Source organism: Panicum virgatum, chromosome 1K, assembly GCF_016808335.1.
Source record: "Panicum virgatum strain AP13 chromosome 1K, P.virgatum_v5, whole genome shotgun sequence".
NCBI lineage: Eukaryota > Viridiplantae > Streptophyta > Magnoliopsida > Poales > Poaceae > Panicum > Panicum virgatum.
In genome coordinates this window covers 3,452,599-3,471,561 of record NC_053136.1, presented here as the reverse complement: position 1 = coordinate 3,471,561, position 18,963 = coordinate 3,452,599, and the positions used below count along the sequence as shown (strand labels likewise).

Below are 18,963 nucleotides of genomic sequence, written 5' to 3'. Positions count from 1 at the left end.
TTGAGTGACATGTTTGGATTATTCTATGACTTGCTCATCATCCTACCTTTTTTGTTGAGTGTGCAATCATGTCAATCATGTATTGACTGCTTCACATTATCAGCAAGCGAACAAATTTACTTGGATGGGGATCTCATGAGGAGCAGACACCTGTTTCTTTGGCCCTGGGAGTTGTCTATTTGGGCACATCCAGCTTTGGATTTTCAGCATGAGTGCTGGTCTGGATTATACTACTAGTTTTCCAAAGGGAAGTGCTTATCTAGTTCAGTGGAGAATTTGGACAGGCAATTGCAATCTTACTTGCCTTATCCTCCAACCTCATCATCATTAACCCTCATTCTTTTTACTACATGGTTGTCAAAAGTGGTTTTTAAAGTAATGACCATCCAGTGATGTTGATACGTTCGGGAGATAGCCAAATCGTTTAGAAGTTCAGACTGACATATTGTCAAAAATAGTGGTGTGACATCATTAGGTATATATATTCTTATTTGTCGCTACCCGTGCTAATAAGGCCAAATCAAATCTCTATATCAATTTGGGAACTAATATCGACACTATTTTCAGAGAATATTTTAGAAATAAAATCACACGGCTGTTTTTTGTCCTGATCCGAGAACCAAATTATTGGCCCTAATCTTAAATGGGCATTAAGGCCTTGTTACAGCCCGGGGTTCCAAGTGTTCAACGAAATCACAGTACACGAACAACTGTACAAACCTATCTGTCCAATTAAATCATTTGTCAATTGGTTTCAGGCTTTTAGCATCCCAAACCGAATTTGCATACGTGTATGGCTGAGCGGATATGGTCTTTGTTTAGAGAAAATTTCCTATTTGACCCTTTTAAAGTTGGCTCTTCCTTCTTTGATCTCTTTTTTTCAAGTCTTCCCTATATAGTCTCTTAACTTCAGTTTTTTTTTTTTCATTTTAAGGTCATTCCGTTAGTTTGAGTGCTAACGGTGTTAGCAGCAGCATGCAAAAACCATTTTACCCCTGGTCTTAGCCATTTAGGCTCTGCCGCAGGGGAGGAAGCAGCACGAGGAGCGCCGCTGGGGCTTTCGCCCCTGCCCCGAGCGGCCGCTGCGGCCCTGCCGGAAGCAACAGCACTCGCATCCACCGCCTCCCGCTGGGATCAGGAACCGTCGCGCCGCCGCTGAGTCCAGCCGCAGCCACGCTCGTGCCATGGCCGCCCGCCGCTCGCCCGCCAGGGGAGGCCGCCGCGCCACAGCCTGCGCCCCTGCCCCGAGCAGGCGCCATGCCCCCGGACTAGGGCCGTGCCGCCGCCCCCCTGCCCCCTGCTCCAGCCGCCCGTCGACGCACGCCCATGCGAGAGCATCCTCCCTTTCCGATTTAGGGTTGCGGGAGGACTCGGGAGGAAGACTGCTCATTCTATCTAGAAAAGGGGTATTTTGGTCACTTGATCTAAAATCTGATGGCGGGACCCACATTTTTAACAGCAAACTCTAAACTGAACTGACAAAAGGGCCAGAAAAGGGAGAAGCTGAATTTATTGCGTCAAATGGAGAATTTTCTCCTTTGTTTACCAAAGACAAGGGAAGGCGTGGGCAGGTTGGAGTGGAGCAGGACTGAAGTGGCGGTTTCAGGAGCTCTGTCGACTAGTCGATCTGCATCACCCACTCCTGGGCTGTCTCTGGGGTCCACCAGGGAAGCAGCCATTCAAGTGGGGCCAGGTGTACTGTGCAAGCTGGTTTGTGGTATCTTTTTGGCATCTGTGTAGCCTCTTGTCCCCAACTTACCATGACTAAATATGGCATATTCGTGTGCTACTTAGTAATGGCCCGTAAACAAAACAAGCGTGACTACGAGAAAAAAAAAATCACTCTTTTCTGCGATGATCTCATGTGAAATTCCCGCGTTCCAAATAAACCCCTAAAATTCGGTTGGCGTGCTGCTTTTGTCATAAACCTCATCTCTACCTACTATTCCCGGCTAATAAAACGGGATGTGGTTGTGCCACATCAGAATGCCTTTCAAAATCGTATGATTGGGATTGGGCGTCTGGTATTTCATCCGTACAACGGCGTTTCGACGGTAGTCCAGAGAATTCTCCGTTTTTACTGTGCCGAGTAACACACCTCGGTCCCTTCACCCTCCTCGTAGCTTTTTATCTCCGCTGGGTCCCTCTACCTTCCCCAGTTCCCCGTGCCTTTTCATCTCTTGCCGAACATCACATACTGTTCAGGTAATTTCATCTCCCAGATTACATTTTCTTTTCCTTACTTCAGTGCTGTTCTTTGCTCCTGAGTCCGATTTCTCTATTGTTGTACTAAGACTCTGAAGTTCGAATAAGATCCATCCCAGTTTTCCTAAACCGTATAGTCCTCGCCATTTGATGGGGGAGGAGGCACCTCACCCCGCCGCCGCCCCCCCGCCGCCTGCGGATCAGCGCCGTCGCCGATCTGAGGCCCCTCGCCTTCCCCCCGTGGGCGTCGCGCGGTGGGAGGATGGACGGCGGCGCAGGGCCGGCCGAGCACAGTGACCCCGCCCGGAGGAGCATCTCCTCCGCCGCCGCCTCCAGGAGGAGGCTCCCTCCCGCCAAGAACGGCCATGGCCACGACGGCGGCGCCTCCAGGAGGTCCTCCGCCTCCATCTCCCGAGCCAACTCCCCGTACGTGCTCATTGATGGTCTAGATTTTCCTTTTGGCGCTGCGCCAGGTCGGAACAAGCCTCGGATAGTCGGATCCTGCCCGGCCTGTAGTGCATAGGCAAGCAGTGGCCATCCCTCCTCGGCGCCTCCCCAGCCTGTCCTCTCCTTCCTTCGCCCTCAGACTCACAAGGCCAGTTCAGGTCTGGTCGCACTCCCACCACACAAGCACACAGGCACACAGCACGGCCAAGGCAGCGTGACTGGGATAGATAGCACCAGTCATTCAGCACCCACGGCTGAGACCTGCCATCCGCCGCCACTAGCCTAGCCAGCCACTCCGCTTGCCTATCGTTGTGGCTTGTACCGCGGCCACTGCTCGCGACTCAATTTATTACCCATTACATCATGTTCTATTTTCTATCAGCTTGGTTTCATGCAGCAATATGATTCAGTTTATGCATCAGACAGAGGGTTCTTTCCTTCCATATTAGCCACCTGCGTCAGTAATTCAGTATCACTACCATCTAAGTAACCTCCAGTGGCACACTAATTTAACCTGGTAGGTAAGCACCCATATGCATTATTAAATTGAACATTAGATCATACCAAGTGCAAATCACCAATGAGATGAGGCTTCTGATATCACTGCCAACTAGACCAACACTAGCGTCCATTTTTTCTTTTTCAAGATGACACTGGAATAAACCAGCAGAATAATGACACAATCAACAAGTTTTCTTTAACCCTTCGAAGGAGGGAGCATGCACAGTTTTGTCTCTGCACCCACTGAAAATTCCCTCCCACTGATAGAGGCATGTTTGCAGGGTGTGTATATGTAGACTTGCAAGCCAAATGTGTCAAATGCCATAAAAAAATTGTTGTATAAAAGTGGTCAGCAAAATAGCCCTTGTCCCATAGTTATGTTAAAGATCATCAGAATTAGCACACATATTCAGTGGGAGCATTAATTACCTGAATGTCCAAATGCTTTACCTTGTGTTGGACAGTTAAACTCCCAAGACTAGAACTAACGCTCATAATTCTAATAGACTTGAACCACCACAAAAATCTTGCTACTAAAGAAAACCATATTCCTAATAACGCTCAGCTTATTATTCAGTTGATGTGCAATTTTTGCCCTAAAATCTCAGAGCTAAAGTGGTGACTTTTCACCAATGTTATTATTCATTGCATAGACTCGGTACTCAGCATACTGCAACGTTGTTGCCTCATTAGATGGAGATGACAGAAGTGCACAATTAAATCTTGCTGCCCCTTACAGTCACTTAGCATCAGTTTAATGGCAATGGCATTAGTTAAAATTTAGGTAGAACAAAGCAAAATAACTTCAAGAACAGTTAAGTGTGCCATCTTCTGACTTGAATAACTTTCTTCAGGATCCTCTTCTATCTGCAAATTGTTAAAATATGTATCATGGATCAGTATAACATGGCTTGTTGAATTTTATAAAGTTAATTGTTTGGGCATTGTTTACCTTGTATGTGTGGACAACAGTTAATGTCCGTAAGTGTCAGTGCCTACTATTGTAATGACTACGCATGGTGATTTGTTAACTGTGAAATGTTATCTTTTTAAATTTGATTCAACTGTACTTAATTACTTTTTTCCATATGAATCAGATATCAAGGAACGAAGGAGTGAAGGTGATGGAAACACATTTGGCATCAGAAGATTTTGTTTACTACTATCCAGTTAGCTTTTGTGAACTACAAATGGAAAGAACATTGGAGAATGATATTTTGCTCTCCACAAGCTGATAATATGACCCTTGTCTTTTGCTTGATAATATGACCCTTGTATTTTGCTATTGTGGTACACAAATCTTTGGTAACACCATGCTCTTCATGTAATGGCAAACACATCTTTTGCCTAGTACATCTGAAACAACAATCTTTTGGCCCCTATGTTAAGTCAGGATCTTTATAAAACCATGTAACATTTAGAATTCTGGTGGTTCAATGCAATTATGGTGCTCACAGATCAGTACATTTGTTTTTTATAAATTCAAAACCACAGAATTTTTATAAATTCAAAACCACAGAATATTTACAAATAAGCGGCAAAACCAAAGGTAGACAATGACTTTAGCGCGGCAATGCCACGTGTTGTTTCTAGTTGGATAGAATCTTGCAGGGGCTTCAAGACAAACCAGTAGGTCAATGGCGGAGCCTCATCAAAGAATCAGGGGCCCAGCCTTTATTAATTGAGCTGCTAAACCAACGAACACTGTTAAAATTACTGTTTGGTTAATGGAAATTTTGCATGGCAGGGGGCATGGCCCTCTATGGCCCCACCCCCAACGACGCGCTGCCAGTGTAGATGACGACAACGAGGGTAAGATTCGAATCCACTGTCAAACCCTTTAATCTACACTTAGCGATCTAACTAAGCATCGAACCAAGTAGGAAAAAAAATCAAGCACCTGCATCTCAAGGGTCACACACAGCTTGCAACTGGGCATTCATTGTCCTCTCACAGCACAAGAGGCTGCCCAGATTCAGTCAGCCAGCGTCTCACTTGTTTATGCACTAGCTAACCAGTAACCCCTGAGCTAACTCAGCGTGCTTATGCAGTTAACGCATGCCGTGCAGTACACTCAGACTCAGGAGTGATGGCTTGATGAATAAGCAAGCACAGCTTGGTCAACTTGTGTTGCGAGCGACGGCTTGTTTTGCTTTGGCCCTAATTTCTTCGCCTCATTATCAATGGCCGCGCACATGTGCACTGTATTAGGCCCATAGATTTAGATTTTTCAAGTAATTGTGATCCAAGTAGGCGTGTTTGATGCGGAATTTTTTTAAAACAAAAAAATTTTATACTCCCTTCGTCTTAGGATATAAGGCGCGCATGTAAATCAAGATTCAAACTTGAAAAAATTTGACCTACGATTAATCTTGTATAATAAAAGTTTATCTTATAATAATAATAATCATATCAGTGTATTCATATTTAAAAGTAGTTTCATATAACTATAATTTTGTTGCTATAAATATTATATTATAGGAGATATTAAGAGTCAAATATTTTTATTAAGAACATGCCAAGTTTGACCGTGACTTATATCGTGGGACAGAGGGAGTAATAAGTAGTCAACTTGTATGTGTGATTAGTTGATCAAAGTTAATCGTATTCAAAGTACCTTTAGGATTATGCTGATTTTATACTACATCAATTGACAGTATTGTCAGAAACTAAAGGCAAGAATATATTTTTCCTTCCACTAAAATGCGTCCTAAGTTGGAGGGAGGGGAGCGTAAGATTACCTCTCATTTTATGGGCTAGCTTACAAGAAAGGGAAATACATACGTGTGCCAACAAGACACGTGAGAAAATTTCGAACTTGTAGCAGCAAAATTGGTGAGCCTGTCCTGTTATTTTAAAACACCATGATGTCTTCCCAAAATCAGAAGCAAGCAGGGACAAAATGGCATAAACAATGAAAGCAACTGCAGAGAGAGAGAGAGAGAGACTAGTATAGTTGCAGGGCACCAATCATTTGCCATGCTAGTACTAGTTTAAAGCCAGAGAGAGAGAGAGAGAGAGAGAGAGAGAGAGAATGGATAGGTTAGGAGTAGAGAGGAGAGGGGAGAGAGGGTGCGGTGAAGGGGAGAGCCGGAGAGGGGTACGCTGCTGCTAGCTTCTGAGTTCTGAATCTCTTACGCTCTAGAACTCGTCATCTTGCGCTTCATTGTCAGGTGGGGGTTTGGATCTTCCACCACCATTTCTTTCCAGAGCCGCTCCCTTCTTGATTCCCGTCTTAAGAGTTGAAGTCCGACACTCCTGGACTCCTGGTCGTGTTTTGTTTTCTTCGAGGAATCTTGTTTTGCTCTTATAATCCGCAGATTGTGTTTGAGTTTCCCCTTCAGATCTCGTTTCATGGAAAATTAGTCAAACTGTGGAACTATCTGAACTGTCTGACCTTGATAATTCTTCTTTTGAAAAAAACGAAGTGACCTTGATAATTCATTAATTTGCTGTTTTATTTGGAACCATCACAAGATTTGCATGGGTATTTTTTTTCCCGTTTGTTTTCCTTCCTATGATCTGTCTTGGGCTTCTTTGTCACAAGTCTGCTATGATTTTCTTCTGTTCAGATGTTGCTGCTCTGAACCCGACGGTTCAAAAGCAGGATACTGTTACATCAACCAAAAGGCTACTGTTGTTGAAGTGTCTTCTGTTCAGATGTTGCAGCTCTCTTCTCTTTCATCCATTTCAGTGTATTGCCGCTACTATTAGCATATGTGTTTTTACCTCTTTTGATATATTATTCAAACTATCTTTGGGGCATAAACAAGACAATATTTCACTCTGCATCCATATTTCTGGCCTCTAATTTTTCTATTTTTTATTTTTCCTACTAGATCCATTAATGATTTGACAGGACTTGCAACAAAATGTCACAACCTGGACTAGTCTATTTGATAGGTCTTGGAACTGCGTGTTCTTATACAGATTTTTCACTATGCAGGCTTGGAGGAAGCAGTCCTCATTCCTCAATGTCTTCTGTTCAGTGGTGAATGACCAAAGACACCAACAACCTCAAGGCGCCATGAGCACACAGAGCATTATCGCTGTGAAGCAATTCGCTGGCCCTGACAGTATGGCTCAAACATGCACTACTCCACAGCCTTCAGCTCATAGTCTGTTCAGTGCTAAATCCGATCACTGTGGTTCAGCGTATGATCTGCAATCATCTTGTGCTTCTGCTCAATCCTCGAGCGTTAAGTCAGAGATGATTGGCTCGTTGAGTCTGACAAAGATCCTTCCGCTTGACCTTCATAAACGGAGTCCTGAGTCCAATCCTGAACGTTCTGCTTCTCGCGCATCACAAACCCAATTGTCGGATCCAGTTTCATCTAGTTCTTCCTCCACATTCCACACAAGTATGTTCTCCTCGTTCAGGACAAGCTCCGAATCGTGCCGGCAAAAAGGCGCTCTGCCTTTCCTACCCCATCCTCCTAAATGTGAGCAGCAGCAGCAGATTTCGGCTCAGCAGTCATCCAGTTCTTCTTCACTGCTCTTTGGTGCTGACCTCAGCAATGGTAGTCATGATGATGCTGAACATTCAGGTGATCTCAAGGACTTTCTTAACCTTTCTGGAGATGTTTCAGAAGGTAGTTTCCATGGAGAAAGCGATGCCATGGCTTTCAGTGAGCAGATGGAGTTTCAGTTCTTGTCTGAACAGCTCGGAATGGCCATCACCAACAACGAAGAAAGCCCTCGATTAGATGTGAGTCTTCCATTGATCTCTAGCTTCGTGGGTATTTGACACTAACAATAGCTTATATTGTCCACTTTAATCTATTTGTCATGCCTTAATTGAGACTCTTAACTATAGTTCCTTCCCTACAACTTGTTCTTGATCAGGACATCTACGACAGACCACCACAAACCTCTTCTTGTACAGTACCATCTTACTCTAACCAAGAAAACCTCCCGAGCCCAGTATCTGTTGTCAAAGTTCAGCTGAGTTCATCCCGAGCTGAAGCATGTAACAAACCAAGACTGAGATGGACACTGGAACTCCATGAGCGTTTTGTAGAGGCTGTCAACAAGCTTGGAGGACCAGAAAGTACGGTGGTCCTTCTAGTTCGTTGTAAACAAATTCTTTGATTTGATTGTTTTTTAGATTATGGAAAAAAATCCGGCCTTGATTTGATATTCAAATTGGTTTTAACATATCAATGATACAAAATTTTGTAGAGGCAACTCCAAAGGGTGTGCTAAAGCTTATGAAGGTAGAAGGTTTGACCATCTATCATGTGAAGAGCCATTTGCAGGTAAATGGGTGGAATTTCTTCCCGTGCATAGTCACGTTCTCCACAAAACAGTTATCATTGCTGATTTTCAAGTCACTCCTTTTGTCGGGAAATGCAGAAATATCGTTTCGCCAAGTATCTTCCAGAGACAAAAGAAGGTATTTAAAGTAGCAATTCAAAGCATATATATTTAAAGTCCTGGTAATTGCTTTATGTTGCAAAATTCTCCTTTTGTATTTATTGGGTTTTTTTCATGCTCATTTAAGATAAGAAGTCCTCTTCAGAAGGCAAGAAATCTCAATTGGTAATACCAGGAAATGATTCTGACAAAAAGAAGTGAGCATCTCCTCCTCCTGGATTTCCTTTTCCCGTTTGCCATTGGCTTGACCACAAGAGTATGCGACTATTAGAACAAATTACAGTGTGGATGAAGAAATTCAAAACCATTTAAACTCACATCTCTTAACTCTCTTAGGAGCTTACAAGTAGCAGAAGCTCTTCGGATGCAAATGGAGGTTCAGAAACAACTTCATGAACAATTAGAGGTAAGTACCAGACACTTATGATCAACGATATTTAATATAATATTTTGAAGATCTGTATATATTTCTGATTCATCTGTGCTGCCATTTTTGGCAAATACTATTCGAAAATCGTCATTTGACCATGTTAGAGGAGTCAAGGGACTATTGGGCCTTAGCCCATTAGGGTTAATTAGTCGTTTGCTTAGGGGTCAAGTAAACCTCTCTATATAAGGAGAGGATATATATCAACCTAATCAAGCAAGAGATTAGAAGGAAATCCCTTCTCTCTTGCCGGCCGTGGGCGAAGCCCCGCGGCCGGCGTTCCCGGCGCCCCCCAACCCTAGCCGCCGCTCTCTCGCCCTCGCAACCTCCATCTCGTGAACAGTACCCGCGGTACTGTAGCGCGGCAACAGCCGCCCCTTCTTCCTCCACAATCCTCTCAATCCCACCACGCTCATAACAGACCATCACTGCTCTTGGTGAATTCAAACGAATTTTAAGTTTACCAGCAACATTTACATTGATAATTTTTTTCTTGGGCATCAGGTGCAAAGGCAACTACAGCTGCACATAGAAGAACATGCAAGATATTTGCAGAAGATATTAGAACAACAACAAAAGGCAAGGGACTCCTTATCCACTACGAGAAATTCAACAAAAGAGAAAGAGGAAGCGCCAGAATCCACAGAGAAAGAGGAAACCAAGATGAAAGACGACACCTCTTCAGATCCACTGTCAGGACGCAAAATTTCAGATCCTAACCTGGAATGTGCAACTCGTGAGTCACAAGTGGATAACAAAAGTACAAACGTTTAGGATCTTGAGAAGGAGGCACTATGTTCATATCTGCGATGAACATGGTGATTGGTTGAATGTTTGCTTCTTTTTCCTTGTAGAATTTTAGCACTTGCGCCTAGATACTGATCTTTCTTCTATGTTTCTTATGACCATGACCAACTAGTACTGCGGTGAGTTTACCGTTGTATATGATTAAGTTTCAGATGAAAATGGAACAACAATTGTTCGTACAAAAATTCAAGAGTCTTTCTACTTCCTATAATTTCTGCGCGTATTGTAAGAATGAAATTGTTGACTACAGAAGAACAGTAGATTCATGTTGAACTTTTCATTTGCTGCATATCTACAACGGTGGGTGTGCTTGAAAGACCTTTGAATGTGAGGAACACCGAGAAGTCAGTCAAAGATACACAAAATAGCTCCTGTTCTGACAGTACAAAACTAGTGAACAATCCATCCAATCATCAAAGAACTAGTTTTGGAGGCTAAACACCTGCAACACAAAATTCCAAATATACATTATGCAAAATCATTGCGTTGTTGATCTTGCTCACTTCAGAGATATCTTTTTATTTAGAGAACTTTAAAAAAAAGCAATCAGGATCTTCTTTGTCACACAGAGAATGAAGCCTTACCATCAATATTTGGGTCAGCGTATACATAAAAACTGGCAGCTACTATCAGATAGCAGAGAATTAGCATCAACCCTTTGAAACAATTCGAAGTTCCATCCTGAAAATGTTGACCAAGAATACATGAAACAAGGAAATCTTGCAATAGCACGTGGATAGCATTTACATCAAATCATTGCAATTTTACGAGCAATAGTAGTGAAGGCATGAAAGTAACAGATTTCATGGTAGGCTGAGCTTGCCAAACTAGAGTGATTGACAACCAACTGTCACAGGATTTCAGTAGTTTTAGCAGCGCTATTCATAGAAACACATGGTTTCAAACCATAAAGTAGAACAACTAAATTTTCCATCAGATCTTTCAAGAAGAATATGCAATATTTGGCAGCAGTTATATAAACATGGTGTAGTGCAGCAATCTTCAGGCCGTCTTCCCTATCCAACACCAAACTTCAATTTAGCACTAACCCTCTCAGTACTTTAGTACTCCCTTGATGTCCCCAACAAGCAAATCAGCACGAAAGAACACCTTCAGATTTCATAATGACATAAAATGGATGATCTCAAGGCCTTGATCTGATGCATGGAGTCTGAACCTGAACATTTCTTTCTACACGCTGGCAACCTCCACTAGATCAGTCCTGTTTACTCACTCTTGCGCTCTGCTGTGTGTTCCTTTCCTACCCAGCTCAAGCTTCTTGGTTGGACCGGTGCTGCTGTCGTCCAAGACCGGCTAGCCATCGTCCAAGACCTCCCTCCCCAGGTGAACAGAGCTCGAGTTAGAAGCACCTACGAACAGGACCCGCCCATGTACCCTTAACTTATAAAAAGAAAACGCTGATGCCTTATTCGATAATTGGCCAGATTAGAAAAGTTTAACTTAGGATAAAGCTCGGGATTCAGGATCAATTAATTATATATCAAGGCTCGAGCAGAGCAACAAAACAGCAATCACAATTCACAAAGCCCCTATGCAGGCAGCTGCCGTCCTGTTTTACATACACCACGCTGCTAGTGCTATCATCCAGCAACAGGCAATGCCGATACTTGGTTCAGAAAACACCACGAACACAAGTACTTGGCAGAAAGTCATCTGTTTACAGTACACCGTCCATCTTGTTGTTGCGAGGTTAAACTCCTGGATTGGGGGGTTTCTGGTCACGTCAGAGCCCATTGAACAAAGAGGAGGGGCTGCAACACTAGAGTGCCACTGCGGCTTCTTCCTTCAAGTGATCCGTATGAGCAGAACCACCATTACAAACATGCACGTCATCACAAAGAGGAGCAGCCACTGGAAGCACGTCGTCTTGGAAGTCAGCGAGTAGACCTCCGCCGCTCGCGAGGTTGCGCGACCGGTGCTTGCCAAGCTGTGCTCCACGGCCTTCTCAGTGGAATCAAGGATCTGCATGAGCAGATAAGTTAACTTCTCAACAAGCGGCCAACTGAAAAGGAGATCTTTGGTGCAGTATCACCACAATAACTTATATCCACAGAAAACTCAATGTAAACACAACCGAAAGCTGTAAAGGACTAAATGAAAGAATCATACCTTCTCCGTCTCTTGCACAGATTGGTTCATCATAAGGCTGCTTTCCTTCAGCTGGCGTGCTAACTCAACCATTTCATCCGTCAAATCTTCCTGCAGCTTCCTGTGCAGTAAGATCAGGTAACAGTAAGAGAATAGCTCCTGGGTGTATATTCATTTGATGACCTTGTGCAAGGCCTAAAATTTTCATGCATAGATCTTAAAACACTAGGGACAAAAAGGAAGCTAATAGTCAAGCATGGCACAGTATGGCCTCCAACAGAGCATCCCAGTTAACCCAATAAAATGAATGGATCCTGAAATGGGTAGGTTGTGTGCAATACAGAAACTGCGGATATTGGATAAGAATGAGGGGATTGAGCTGGAGACTGAGATATGGACGGAGATCTTTAGCAAAGTAGCAAACCTGTGCTTCTCAATGTGAGCCTGAGCTTCTGCATCCAATTTGATTGGTGCTCCAATATCTTCTTTTCTCTCCTGATGGCTTGGTCGAACCTCAACATGAGCTCTATGTAGATACATCTGTTAGTTCAGTAGTTGTAATGGTAAGCAAGGGGAAACATAGGGACCAAATACAACTTACGCTGATCTCCTTCACAATCCTGATGATAAAGATATTGGGCTTTCCGCCTTAGCTTTTTCATCAGAGATTTCTTCTTCTCTGCTTTCAACAACTGGCTTTTCATTTTCAGGATGCACCAACCGTAATATAGAAGTGTATCTAAAAGTTAATGACATAAAGGTTCAGATAAAAGAAATTGGCATCATCAGCTGTGGTAGCTCTGAAGCCTATGAAGAACTGGCAAATGAACTAACAATGGTAATTGGTAAAGAGGGAAAAATGAATCGATGCAATCATAACATACCACTGGAGCAGCAAGCCTGGCAGTTAGTGCTTCAATCTTTTCTGAATACTCAGAAAGCTTAGCTTTAGAAACACTGAAAAAAAAACAGATTCATTAAAACATGTTCTTCTGCTCATGAAAAAAAAATATAACATAAGCAGTGAATGGAAAGTTTTTCACACAGAGAAATGCTTGCTTTGTTGAACAAATTAGTAATAACACAGAACCAGATACATGAAAAAGGCAGGCAATAACTCAAAGATTTTTATCATAGAAATGCAGTTCATCAAATAAAAAATGGCAGGAACTTATGACTGTTAACTTTGTATATTTTGGGAGTCACGAGATGGAATATATATCTACAGAAAGAATTTCAGAAACAGCTTTTTAGTGAATCTGAAAGATAAACATGCATATATGAAGTGGTGAACCAAGGAGCCTTCCATGAAACAATAAGGATTTTTCGGAAAGCCAGGTTAGCAAACCCACTTTTTTCCAGATTATAGGATAGGTGGCGTAATTTTGATAATGTGCCAGTCCTCAATTGTGTTTTCTCATAGACGGTCAAAGAATATGCGACCAGGGTGTATTCACTACTGGCACAGACATCAAGAATTCAATGGAAATGCAAAAGATGGATGGCTATACTGGTGCAGTGGCAAGATCTATGCATAACAGCTTTACAAGAAAGAAAAATTCTGATGTTTTTAGGTACTGTCAAATGGCAACTGGTTTTCCTTTACGCCAAAATTATAGATTTTTGACATACATCAATTGGGTCACAGCCAGTATGCACGATATCAGTGTTCCAGAATGTTCTCAGCCATCGCAGAAAAACACACCTTGATATCCCTTGAGGTGTGGTCTCTGCCCCTAGCTGCTCCAATAGCTCCCTGGCTGTGGTTACATACTGCATTTGAATGGAAGCCGTCAATGACTAGTACACAGTTCATTCAAAATGACAAATATTTACATACTCAAATAAACAAGAACGAGGCCATATCTACTTATTCCATTCATTTCAAAGGAGGTTAAGAAAGTTAGGTGATCAACTTTACCAATGTGCCATGGAAATCTAACTACCAAGGAAATTCGTACGAACCACTAGTACATGCATGAACAAGCTTAGCCTGATTCTGCTGCCGAGGAGCCGCCTCCAGCAGCCTTCTAAGGTTCACTTCCACCTTGTTGAGCCTCATGTCGAAGAGGCGGCGAGCTTGACCTGGGGCATGAGGGTTCCAGCAGAACCGCTAGAAATCTTGGAAAATGAACTGCAGTTGCACCTCGGGTAATCGCTTCTCCTCTCGCTAAAGAACAACAACCTAAACAAAGCACGGAGGGATTGGATTGGATTGGATTGGATCGGGGGCAAACCCAGTATAGGTAAATTATTGTTTAGGTTGTTGTTCTTTAGCAAGAGGAGAAACGATTACCCGAGGATAATTAGGATCACTAGATCAAACAGTACTAGAACCTAGCAGCAGCCGTTCAAGATCCAAGGAAACTAGCTTAAATTTTTCGCAAGAAGGCTGGGACTGGGAATTCCATTGCCGATCACAGCAACGGGGAGGCAACCAGAACGAGCGAGAGAGGCGCGTACCATTTTGCCGGCGGCTGCTGCGACCTGCGAGCGGAGCGGAGCCGGAGCGGCGGCGGCGGAAGCATTTGAAGCAGGGACAGCTCCCGAGCCACGTTGGGCGCATCTGGATCGTTGGATTGGAGCCTCGGTGGGCTTTCCCCCGTCCGTTCTACAGATAGTGTTAGACGGGCCGAGCCGGAAGGTGCATTGGACTGAATTACTTCTGGAGTAGGTAGCAGGCCGCAACCAATAAAAAAACTGACTCCTCCGCCATGGACGTGGAAGAAGTAGCTTGAGATTTAGAGCAGTACGTAGTAAACACCACATCATATCAAGATTTGACATCATTCACTCATGATTCTCTCCTTTGATATTGGTATTACTACTCATGGTCATGCTTATCAGGTGAATGGTTAGTTAAAGAAGAAAACAAGAAAGTCAAAGGTCATTTAGACATTCCTGAGTTTTCTTTTGGTGAGCTTGAGGACTTGGAGGTGAAGTTTCTATTCTATATTGGGGGATTTGCATCACATATTCAACTTCTTGTTTTTTGGCGCATGTATGTCAGTTACAAGTAAGGTTCAGTGACGACAAGGACCTCGCATCCAACGATAAACACACGGATTTGCAGTCGTACTTGGACGACTGAGACTGTATGTATGTGTGTACTGATATTATGCACCTGTTGAGATGAACATGAACTAGCAAAGAAAAATTACCATATTTCTGTACGAATGCTACATCTCGTATCCAAAGCTAAGATGACACCTAAATCATTATCTGAATGCTATGAGCCTATTAGATTTTTTTAATACACAACAATACAAATTGGTGTAAAAAGATATAATCTAAAGGTTGTTAATGCTGTCCATTCAGTGACTGTCTGATCTGGGAGAGGTAGCAATTATGCAGAGCCCAAGCTGGAATTGGGATTCCTGCCTTCAAAAAATTTGGCACCCCATATATCTGATGCATGAGCATTCAACCTCAGCCAAAAACACCTATTCAGATCCACTGTCAAGGCGCAAAATTTCAGATACTGACCTGGAATGCAACTCGTGAATCAAAAGTGGATAACAAAAGTGCAAAGGCTCAGGATGATCTTGAGAAGGAGACACATGGTGATTGGTTGAATGTTTGCTTCTTTTTACTTGTAGAATTTTAGCACTTGCTCCTAGATGCTGATCTTTCTTCAATGTATCTTATGACCATGACCAACTAGTACTGCCATGAGTTTAGACGTTGTATATGATTAACTTTCAGATGGAAATGGAACAACAATTGTTCATACAAAAATTCAAGAGTCATTCTACTTCGTATAATTTCTGCACGTATCATAAGAACGAAATTGTTGCCTACAGAAGAATGGTAGATTCATGTTGAACTTTTCATTTTCTGCATATCAAAAACAGTGGGTGTGCTTGAAGGACCGTTGAATGTGAGGAACACCGAGAAGTTGGTCAAAGATACACAAAATAGCTCCTGTTCTGACTGTCACGTAGTCCCACAGTACAAAACTTGTGAACAATCCATCCAATCATCAAAGTACTTTTGGAGGCTAAACACCTGCAACACAAAATTCCAAATATACATTATGCAAAATCATTGCGTTGTTGATCTTGCTCACTTCAGAGATGTTTTTTTTTAATTAGAGAACTACGAAAAAGAAAAGCAATCAGGACCTTCTTTGTCGAACAGAGAATGAAACCTTACCGTCAATATTTGGGTCAGCGTATACATAAAAACTGGCAGCTACTATCAGATAGCAGAGAATTAGCATTAACCCTTTGAAACAATTCGACGTTCCATCCTGAAAATGTTGACCACAAAAACATGAAACATGGAAATCTTGCAATAGTACATCTACATCAGGGGTTGCTAAAATGGTCTTTATATTATTTCAGTACCTGCAGCAAAAATGCTACAACCAGTACGGTTATCAAGAGGCTTGCAGTTTCAAATAGATGGAAATTCAAGTCCATTGGCTGGCCCATCATCCATCCTGCCACCACACTAAATGGTATCTAAAAAACCAGACGAAAAGGTATCAGTCAGTTTAGAAAAAGAAGCCCCTTGTGAGCATGACTTGGGAACTAGATTAACATGACTGGTGAAGCATAGCCAATCTAATTTCTGAATAAGTTCAGATTAATGATAGTGAGCAGCATATAGTTGAACAACCCACCACAAACATGGATATCTGCGTTGAAGACCCAATAGCCACTCCAAGGGAAATATCCTATATAAAGACAAATAAGAGTTTTGCAAAACTATACTAAGAGAAAATATACTAAAAATGGTTAGCAATCTCAAGCTGCTTACTAATTTGTCTTTCACGGCAAACATAACAGCACTAGCATGTTCTGCAGCATTCCCCACAATTGGAAGCAAAACAGTACTGATGAATGCAATCGGTATTTTCCAAGCCTTGGCGGCCCCCTGCAACCACTTGCAGTGCTAACCCATATCTCTCCATGATAGAAGATAAATGTGATTGCTACAAATTCTGATAAACAAGAGAATTGGCCAAAAAAAATACCATCCATTAGATCAGGGAGACGTAATACCTCGATAGCATTAACTAAAAAGTCAGAGAAAACTGAGATCCAAGCTGTGAAAATTGCAAGCCAAGCGATGGCTTCCCATTTGGAAATTTCAGGATATGCATATTCGTAGTCATCATCCCCTTGATCTCCACCTCCTCCCTAGTAAAATGCAGACAAGGGCCTCATAAACTTGCAAAGGGATAAATAAGTAGTGAGTTGAAGAGAATGAGCCCATCATGCTTGCCTCACTAGCTTCATCTCGACGGCGACTGTTCGACAACTCGAAATAAATGAAAGCAGCATAAGCAACAAGCATTATGCAGCTGCTGAACCTTGATAATGCCAGCGCCGACTGGCCCAAGTTAACTTCAGTGTGAGTATAGTACAGCATAGCAGGAGATACCAACCCCATCACCGCCATCAAGAGCAGCCCGGAGTTCAGCACTGCATCTTCCTGTCAACAATTCAGGATCAGCACTCCATCTGTATCAGGCAATCGTGCAGAGTGATAAGGATGGGCACCTTTCTGAAAGCTTGCTCGGTTTTGCCACAGGCAAGTCCCCCACCGAAGAATGCGCAACCGAGAACCAGGAGAGTGTTCGACAGGATTGATCCAAGCAGAGATTGCTGAACCACCCGTAGTTTTCCACTCCGTAGCGCATGAATCGATATGACCAGCTCGGTTGCATTACCAAATGTAGCATTCAGAAGGCCTCCAGCTACACATGAAATGTAAGTTCAGGTAAAGTGCAGCTGCGTGTAATGAAATTCAATTCAGAATGCTTCAGAAAAAGAGCAAGTGGAGACCTGTTCGGCCAGTGAAGAGTCCTAATTGCCTGCATCAAGAAGTGAATAGTCAAAAAAATTTGTGCAATAAGGTCACAAAAACACGCCAAGTGTGGGGGAAAATTATAAGTAGTTACTCGGTAGCGAAACCCAATCGCTCTGCCAAAGGAATTATACCCAACAGGCTCAGAGGAAACACCCAGCCCTTCAGAAAACAAAGTAACAACATCAATAAAAGACCACAAGCATGCAAAAGCATTTGTGGAAGTTCTACAAATGGATGAATCGTCTATGGATATGACCTGATTTTGGCTGGTATAATCAATCAGTATTGCCAAGAATCCACATGGTATAAGCAAATTGAGCTTGGATTTGAACAGCACGATCTTCATGCTACCGAAAACGCCCCAATCTGCAGAGCCTAGATCCCTTTGGGGACGTACTCCAATATTGTGGGGCGGTGATTGTGGAGCAGCAAGATTGTCATCCTCGAACCCATCTGCTCCATCTACGGGAGCCTGTACTATAGGAAAATCGGTGGAGATAAATCCAGTGAATAAGTTTGGAGGCATACCAAGCAAAAATCATGGAGTTCGGGAAATGGAAAGAATGATGAATGCACTAGATGGCACCAATAGCGACTATGATTAGTTACTTGAACCGGTCCATCTGCATATCAGTAGCAATAAGAAAGTATGATACCTAACTTTCGCATGATTGATTCTGAAGTGCAAATTCCTTTGGAGAACTTGATGAAATTCCGTATGAGTCCATCGTTGGTGATTTTTTAACAAAGGAAAAGCAAATTCTTTCTCAAATAGTGAAGCACGAAAGGAATTCATCTTTAACATGCATGATCCCAACTCCCAAGTATTGTCTAAGGAATGCAACCGCACAAAAATTTCGTGATTGATGTGGAAATCTCTCGATGAGGTGACTGAACGACAGAATTTATACAGGAATACACATGAACAGAACCTGATGGGAGTTCTGACGCCCATGCAAGAGCCTCCGGTAGTCGGCACCGTCCGTCGCCATCTCCTGGTCCAAAGATTGAAACCCGATCAGAATAAGAATCGCCATGAATAACATGATCTCTTCATTAGAACAGAATGGTCACCTTGTTGAAATGCAAGTCTGGAATCTAATGGGAATTAAGGCACGGTATCACGAGACGAATGGATGGAAGGAAGACGAGAGGCCAGGTCCATGGCTAGTTTATAGATGCACAAGGCATTCCATCTACTCAGGAGAGAGAGAGAGAGAGAGAGAAGTTTTAACGGTGCCCCGCTGCGCATGATCCCCGCGAAATTGTCG

General features: G+C 42.9%; 1 protein-coding gene, 1 long non-coding RNA gene and 2 pseudogenes across 8 annotated transcripts; 2 read left to right on the top strand and 2 right to left on the bottom strand.

Annotated features, from left to right (window-relative positions):
* Window positions 1-2,211: 2,211 nt before the first annotated feature.
* Window positions 2,212-4,614, top strand: LOC120645049. The gene is made up of 2 exons (XR_005664115.1): window positions 2,212-2,631; window positions 4,251-4,614. It is a non-coding gene; the product is annotated as an uncharacterized LOC120645049 (long non-coding RNA).
* Window positions 4,615-6,157: 1,543 nt separating this feature from the next.
* LOC120644362 (protein PHOSPHATE STARVATION RESPONSE 3-like) lies at window positions 6,158-10,018 on the top strand. Of its 7 annotated transcripts, XM_039921255.1 has the most exons (9): window positions 6,158-6,326; window positions 7,100-7,162; window positions 7,208-7,861; window positions 7,999-8,203; window positions 8,335-8,411; window positions 8,509-8,548; window positions 8,657-8,726; window positions 8,866-8,935; window positions 9,461-10,018. In XM_039921255.1, exons 3-9 carry the CDS (start codon window positions 7,232-7,234, stop codon window positions 9,728-9,730), a joined length of 1,362 nt encoding a protein of 453 aa, XP_039777189.1. In that variant the 5' UTR covers window positions 6,158-6,326; window positions 7,100-7,162; window positions 7,208-7,231; the 3' UTR covers window positions 9,731-10,018. The 7 variants fall into 7 exon arrangements, 5 of the variants coding, with proteins under 5 accessions (XP_039777189.1, XP_039776998.1, XP_039777129.1 ...); XM_039921064.1 differs by having other exon boundaries at window positions 6,159-6,326; window positions 6,993-7,861; XM_039921195.1 differs by having other exon boundaries at window positions 6,162-6,326; window positions 7,100-7,861.
* Window positions 10,019-11,230: 1,212 nt separating this feature from the next.
* Window positions 11,231-14,326, bottom strand: LOC120644700 (annotated as a pseudogene).
* A 1,237-nt stretch (window positions 14,327-15,563) lies between these two features.
* On the bottom strand, window positions 15,564-18,906 carry LOC120644971 (annotated as a pseudogene).
* Window positions 18,907-18,963: the final 57 nt, after the last annotated feature.